The 7730-nt window shown below is 24.8% G+C and overlaps 1 protein-coding gene across 1 annotated transcript; it reads right to left on the reverse strand.

Moving 5' to 3' along the window:
• Positions 1 to 222: 222 nt before the first annotated feature.
• Positions 223 to 5056, reverse strand: LOC145838519 (uncharacterized). Its single transcript, XM_082946132.1, has 5 exons — positions 4985 to 5056; positions 4022 to 4096; positions 2866 to 3005; positions 2298 to 2452; positions 223 to 654 (listed from the first exon to the last, which is right to left on the reverse strand). The coding sequence occupies exons 3-5, from the start codon at positions 2993 to 2995 to the stop codon at positions 223 to 225; spliced, it is 717 nt and encodes a 238-aa protein (XP_082802258.1). The 5' UTR covers positions 2996 to 3005; positions 4022 to 4096; positions 4985 to 5056.
• Positions 5057 to 7730: the final 2674 nt, after the last annotated feature.

The raw sequence follows: 7730 nt of genomic DNA on the forward strand, positions 1-7730 counted from the left end.
AAATAAAAACAAAAAATAATTATCGTAGAGAAAAAAAATATATTTGTGTCTAACACTTTTTTACTTTAAAAAGTTTGAAGTTGGTTTTTTAAATAGTCTAAACTTGGTTTCGCTGACTTATTTTTAAAAACATTAAACCTTTTATAAAGAAAAAACAATTGCACAAGATTAAAAACAAATACGGTTGACTCAAACCATTTAAAAATAATCCAACTCAAAAGCTCAGGAAATCGTACAAACTTTCGATCTCTTCGGCTCGCTGATGACCCTCTCGAGATTCTTGATCTTGTCGTTCATCTGCTTGGCTTCGCTCTTCAGCAAACCCTGCAAGCTCTTCTCTCTCTCTTCCAGGCTCCTCTCCACGAATCCCCGCAACTCCTTCTCGGCGCTCTTCACCCCGCCCAGCGACGACGACTCGCAAGCCTCCACCCGCGACATGAACTTTGACTCCAAACTTTTCGTCCGCTCGGCGACGCTGTTCATCATCTCGTCGAGGTTCTTGTGCGAGTCGTCGATGCCGATGGTGAAGTCGGTCTGCACTGCCTCCCGCACCGCCGCCACCTTCACCGTCGTCTCCCTCCGCACCGCCTCCACCCACCTCCTCCTCCCTCCCTCCACGATCTCCTCCAGCTCCTTCTGCATCTCCTTCTGCACCTGAAGTTGAGGGGAAAAATGGGGATTTTAAGAGAAAACAAGCTAAATGAAGGTCTAGAGGTTGTGTTTTCACTGATCAGTCTGAAGCCTGTGTCTTTAATCTTAAAATTTTTGTAAAGTTACAAGTTTGGAAAGTTTTATGAAAAGTTTATGATTTTTTTTAAATCCAAGTTAATAAAGGCTAAGTTTTGTAGCTTGGAACCGTAACTTTATGCAGTAAAAGTAATTGTATGTTTTAATTTTTACTACTATTTTACTGTTTTAGTAAACTATTATCACTTTTAAATAAATAAGGAATAAAGACAAACCAACGACTGAACTAATGAAACTATAAATATTTTTTTTTAGTAGATACTTGAAAAACTTTTATAAAGTAGCACCATTATAACAACAACATAAGTTCAAGGTATAAAAAAATAATTTAACGAAAAAATCTTTGTTTAACTTGATCTGATCTTATTTGCCAAACAATAACTCTGTATGTATTGTAATATATTTTCTTATAGTTTAAAAAGAAGTACGCTATACTTTCCATTTGTCTTAAATAAAACAACAGATATTAATATAAATAATTGTTAAAAAAAATTTCTATAGTTATTTATATTTAACTTTACATAACTTTTTTCAAGGTTGTTTATAAAAACTTTTATATGGAAAGTGTAGTTATGAATTATTAAGTGAAAAGTAGTTTGTAAGCTTATATTTAAACAAAGTCAAGGTTGTTTACAGTTACATAAGAGAGTCCTAGTAAATTATTACTATTTAATTTAAATTATAAAATATTTAAAATATTAATATTAAATTTAAATATTTATATTAATTTTTTTTTTATATACCTACAAGTTCATTATATTTGTATTTTATATTTATTTAATCGATTATACGTTATATAGATACTATTAAAAAGAGTTAATAGTAAAAGTTTTACTTCACAAAACTTCATTATATAATAAAAATAAATTTTGATACTTACATAGCAGTTGGTATAATTTTATCTAATAAAGTATAATTAAGTAGTATAACTTTGTTTAGCAACCTCTGTTTTAAAGTTCTATTTTAAAATTTACAAAGATCAATGCTCCTAAACTTTCATCATTTTACCATAAGAACTGTTTAATTTTCAAATAAAAGAACCCAACAAAGTAAAATAATTTTCTTCCTTAATTGATGTTTTATGATTTAAGTTACTGTTTACTTAAATTACATTTGGAAGTTACACTTTAGTAATGTTTCTGTGGTTGAAAGTTTAAACGATTTTTTAGGTAAACACGATTTGATCAAGACAACAAATAACTAAAAATTAGCTTTAACTATAGTTAAAACTAGTTTTGTTATAACATGTTTTTCTTAAGTAATAAGTAGAAAACAATTAAGCTACTGTAATTGCAGCTTTAAAATAAAAACATTACTTCAAATAATTCTAAAGTAAATTATACATCAAAACATATGTTCTCGTTTTATAAAAAAGCACGTGTCTAAGCATACAGAAATTTTTAGCCATTTTTGAAAATATGGTGTTTTGAATAGAATGAAATTTATATAACTAGCATTTAATTTTTTTTAAGCGTTTAATGTTTCCAAATAACAATTTATATACCAAACTACTTTAACAGTGATTAAAAAATAATTATAACATCACAAACTATCTTAAGCTCAGCATTCATTGTCTCTCTGAAATCGCTCTTGAATTTTTCTTGCATTTTTTCAGCAAACGTCATCAACGCTTCATCGCTCTTCATTTTATCAATTTCATCTCGGACGTCATTTTCTATTCGCTGTAAGTCTTCTTTCAGCTCTTCTGAAGATTGAGTTTGTTTTTTATAGTTGTTTAATACAACTACGAAACCTTGTATGACAAATCATTTAAGTTGTATGTTTGTATAGTTATTGTGTATAATTATGAACTATATAGTACACTTTATACATAGAACGTTTAAAACACCTTTTATGCTTACTTAAAAGATAATCATATCATTTATTAAATTAGTACAATTATGATTTCATAAATAAAAGATAAAAATGGTATGTGATACATCAATATTAATGTGATACATTAACTATACTAGTTTTTAAATTTAAAATATTCTTACTAAACAACAAATTAAAATGTTTGACATTTGTAGGTTTTAGTGTTTAATAATTTAAGTTTAACTTCAGCAAAATTTTGTTGAATTTTTTACCTTCTTTTTTAATTAAAAAAATTATTTTAACCCTTCAAAGCAGGTTTTTCGCTGAATATTTTATTTTTGATTTCTTCGTCCAAATTCTTAGTGGTTTTGTCAACAACTGCTTGTACTTGCATTAGAATTTGTAATCTTGCTTCCTCATCTTTTTTATCCATGTCACGAGAGCTATATAAGATTATTTGACATAATAAAAGTATACATAATGTAAAACACTATACTATTTTTATATTATTGTGTACAAAAAAGGCACTCTACCTTGATAAAAATTTGTATTTTGTTTGAATATAGTTTTTTTTATAAATGTGTATTATGAAATAGTTTTAAAATGCATGCGTAAATGCATCTACAATTGACTAGTGCAAAATATTTTTGCATCAATTCCAAATATTTAACATTTGATTTGTATACTTCTGGATATACTTACTTTTGAATTTAATTTCAGTTTAGGCTAGAACTTAAGGTTAAAACTAAGATAAGGTTTAAATATTTGGCATAGTTGCGAATGAACGGATATTAATCACAAAAATTTATTAAATAATTACGCTTTTAAACTAAGTTATATGTAAGTAGCATTCGGATTAAGAAATTTTCTACTAAAGATTTACAATAGGTTTTTGAAACACTTTAATATTATTTTTCAATACTTAACTCAGCAATTTTTTACAGTCTTTAACAACCTATACGTGTTTTATTAGTTATTAGATATAGAAGCTGCATTCGTTTGTAGAGTATACATGTGTGCAAACTGTAATGAAAAATTTATGTGCAAGTAGGTAAGTAGTAATTTATTTTAAAACTACGTGATAACTTTAAACTTTTTACATTGTTTTCTGTTAAGGTAAACAATGTTTAATCAAAGTTTTAAAGTGTCGTTAGAATACTTTACTTTAAAAACTGTTAGTTTAAGTGAAATGTATCTTATTGATTTCACAAACTAAAAATAAAGGATAAAAAAGGAAAAATTAAATTATTTTGGATTAAAAAAAATCAACAGTTACCACACTAGTTTGAATTTATGTGTATGGCTAAATAAAAACATAAAACGCTAATTATTAAGACTAAAAAATGTTTTTGTAATGTTTGTTTTTATGATGAAAAACTGTTCTATTTCATACTTGTTATAAATTAATATTTTACTAAAACTTGTACCTTAAATTCATGTCAAACTTACAGCTACTTACTTTTTTAAATATTTGTTTGAAGAAGAACGGTTTCCTTGAAATGAGCTTGTTCCAGCATTTGGTCTCCAAAACCCTCTTCGAAAAATAAATTAGTTTATAGACTAAATTTACTTCAATTAGAAGTAAACAAAAATAGATTAGAAAAATTCATAACTTAGTATTTAAAAAAATCTAGTATTTCTTAACATGCTTTTTCAAAATTTAAAACACTTTTAAGCAGTGCTATAAAAATATTTTAAATTAAAAGCTATGATAGTTACCAAAAAAAAAAAAAGAATATATCAGGAATAAGATAATCATTTAAAATATTTGTTTATAATAATTGGTAGTTTTTGCTTTCTAGTATATTCAAGCATCTATAGTTACATAGTATTATTTATTGATTTTAAGAAAATACTTGTTAAAATAATAATAACTAAATGACTTATTCTGCGAAAGAATCCTGAACAAGTAAAACTAAAGACTTGATCTAAAAATTATATTTTCTACGAAGAACAAATATCAAAAACGGTGACGAGGAACACTAACCCTTTAAATTTTTGGTAAAAAATACAGAACACTTTGATTAGCTACTTAGAAATTGAAAGCAATTTGGTTTTTTTAGAAATGATTTCAATCAAACTATTTGGCTTTTCATATTAAAAACTTGACGACTTTATTAATAAGTTCAGTAGTTATAACATAAAGTTGTATACCTTATGATTAAACTATTAAAAACCGCTTTAAAAATTGCTCCTGGTTATGCAAAGCTAAGTACAAATTATTTAATGTTTTAAAATTTATAAACAATTTAAATTTTTTAAGGTCCCTGTATAAAAGAATGCATATCTAAAAAACAATTTTATAAATTATCGTTAAAAAAGCTTAAATTAAGAGTTCTGTTTATAAAATTTAAACTGACTTTACGGACTGATATACAGCTAAAACCGTTTAAAATGTTAAACGAAATATTTAAAAACTAACTTTTCTTGTTCTTTTTGTAAACTTTTAACTCCTAAGTATCTCGACTTTTGCAACAAATTTGGTTTTAAATGTCTTGGCTGTGTTAGACTGCAATTTGCACCTTTTCTGTTGAAAATTTCATCCTTTTCTAGAGTTCTTTGCCTTCTTAAACTATAATTTCTGCTATTTTGACGTGACGAATTGCCGTTTGCACTATAAAACCGATAACAAGTCATTAATTTTTAAATAAGCAATTTTTAAAAAAATAATTTATTTTCTGCTTTACCTCGACGGTCGGTTTTGTTTCATTCGAACTAAGAACAGTGTTAACCTTTTTTTTTTGAAAAATAACAATCCAAACTAATAAAAATAGCTTATAGTTATGATTTAAAATTAAAGTTTTTTTTACTTAACTAAAATATTAATTTTTTTACTGTAACTTAACATAATACTTTGCTTTACTTCTAAAGGTTAAAGTTTTGTATTACTGTGAAAGTTTTATTTTCTTTTAAAAGTTTTTTAGTTGTGACAAAAAACTACAAAAGATACCATCGCAACAGTATAAATTATTCATGGGAAAATTAAACAATTTACTGAAAAAATTAGTAAGACGAAACTATTAGCTAAATTTTCAAAGTTTGAAAAAAAATTAACGCAATAAAAAAAAAACTATGCAAAGGAATTTTATAATGAAAAAGAAAACTTTTAATCTTAGATTCATATTCATAACTTAATTGAAGACTTAAAAAAAGTTAGACCATTAATTTATTTAATTTTAAAACTTAATTAAGCTTGATTAACTATATATAAGTTGTATCTTTCAAAAAACAAAAGAAGTAATCACTAATTAAAATTCGGGCACCTCTCTCTAATGCTCCTCAGCTAGATTTTATTGACAAAATTTTTCAAAAAACATATATATTTTATGCTTTAGTAAGATCTGTAATCATATCTGTATGCTTTATTTAAATACAAACAAAGTAAAACAGTTTTCAAAATGACTAATTTTGTGTATAAAAATATAAGGAAGAGGTTTTTTAGAACAAAATATTGTTTCTTTTGAAAGAGCTTTATGTTAGAGTAAAGTGAAAAACTGTTAAGAGTTTTGTATACTTTTTTCAATATATTAAATGTTATACTTATCAAATGGTAAATTATTAATATAAAAAATTTCAAAATGAACGTAAACAATTCTAGATAAATTAAGAAAAAAGTAGTAGTTGTGTGCATATAAAAAAAGTCGTTGTGTTTAATTAAAATTTGAATAGTATTTTTTTTTTGAAAAACTACTTAAACAAGTAACGTTTAGCTTTTAAAAAACTTTATTTAGTTAACTGTTTGAATGTTTTTAATATTTATTTTCGTTTAGTAGTACAAAAAGTACTTTTTAGAGAAAAAGTAAATCTAAGCTTTTATTATTTGAATTTAGCATCTAGTAATCCTCTAGATCAGCAGTTCTTAAACTTCTTTTTATGTTTTACCTTTTTTTGGATAGTTATTACCGAGTTAACTACTAATATACAAAATGATGTTTAATTTTGAGAAAAAAAAAACTAGATTTTTTAAACTTTAAGCTTATTAAACATAAAAATCGAAAGTTTAAGTAGTTTATTTAATTAAAAACATTAAAGTTACATACTAACTTATAAATAAGAAAACAATTAATTAAAATAAATTTACATAACTTGTAATAAAGAAAATTTGGCTCTAAGGGTAAATTTACCCCAGGTTAAGAATCGCTGCTCTAGATAATACCGATATCTGACAGATTTGTAGTCTTACCTGGTATAAAAAGTTCTTGAATGATTTATAAAATAACATTAGCACAACTTTTTTAATAGTATTTTAATAATACAAAAGTAAGTTTTATACGGAATAAAATGTATATACTCAGGCCGGATTCAGCAGCTTTTTATGAAAAACAAGCCAAATTTACAAATCTTTGTGGGCCAAATGTAATTCATATAAACTGATAACAAACAACGCTTTTAAAGACGACTAAAATTAATACTTTTTAAGAAAAAGGCAGTTTAAGTTTTTGATGCTTTTTTTCATTATTACTTTCTTGAATTATATTTAAATTAAAAAACTTTTAAGTTTAATAAAATTGTAAAAGTTAAATTATTTTCTAAAACTAGTTTTATATCTGAAAAATAGTTATAACTAAAATGACCAAGTATAATAAAACTTTGCTGTACTTTCATAAAAAATTAAGACTTGTATACTGACCTAAAAGAATTTATCTGTAGAGAAAAATAAAAGGTACCCAAATTCTAAGCTATCGCTATTTGTATATCAATATAAAGGCATCTCATTAGATTAAAAATATTTTTTTTAACTCTATAGTTCTTAAATTTTTGATTTATTGTAAAAAATTATTACTAATGAATACCATTTAAAATTTCTAATGCTTTATAGGTAAAAATTTTTAGTTTTTATTCAGTATTTTAGAGACGGTTTTACATATAAAAAAATAACTACTTTATCAGTGAAATAACTATAAAATTTAAATTAGGCCAAACATCATGTAGAAAATTATTAAAAATTAAAGTTTTTTAGTATTTATTTACATAGTTACTTTAAATAAACACTGGTTAAAAAAAAATAAAATGAAAACTTTTAGAATTAATTTTACTATTATACATTAACTTTTAGACTTTTTAAAACACTTGTTTATAAAAAAACTTACGCTGGTTTCCATTTCAAGTACTTTCAAATAAATAAACACTAGTAAGAATACTGTAATTAAAGTGCTTTAGAATAATTT

Source organism: Thalia democratica, chromosome 1 (genome assembly GCF_965202585.1).
Source record: "Thalia democratica chromosome 1, ktThaDemo2.hap1.1, whole genome shotgun sequence".
Taxonomy (NCBI): domain Eukaryota; kingdom Metazoa; phylum Chordata; class Thaliacea; order Salpida; family Salpidae; genus Thalia; species Thalia democratica.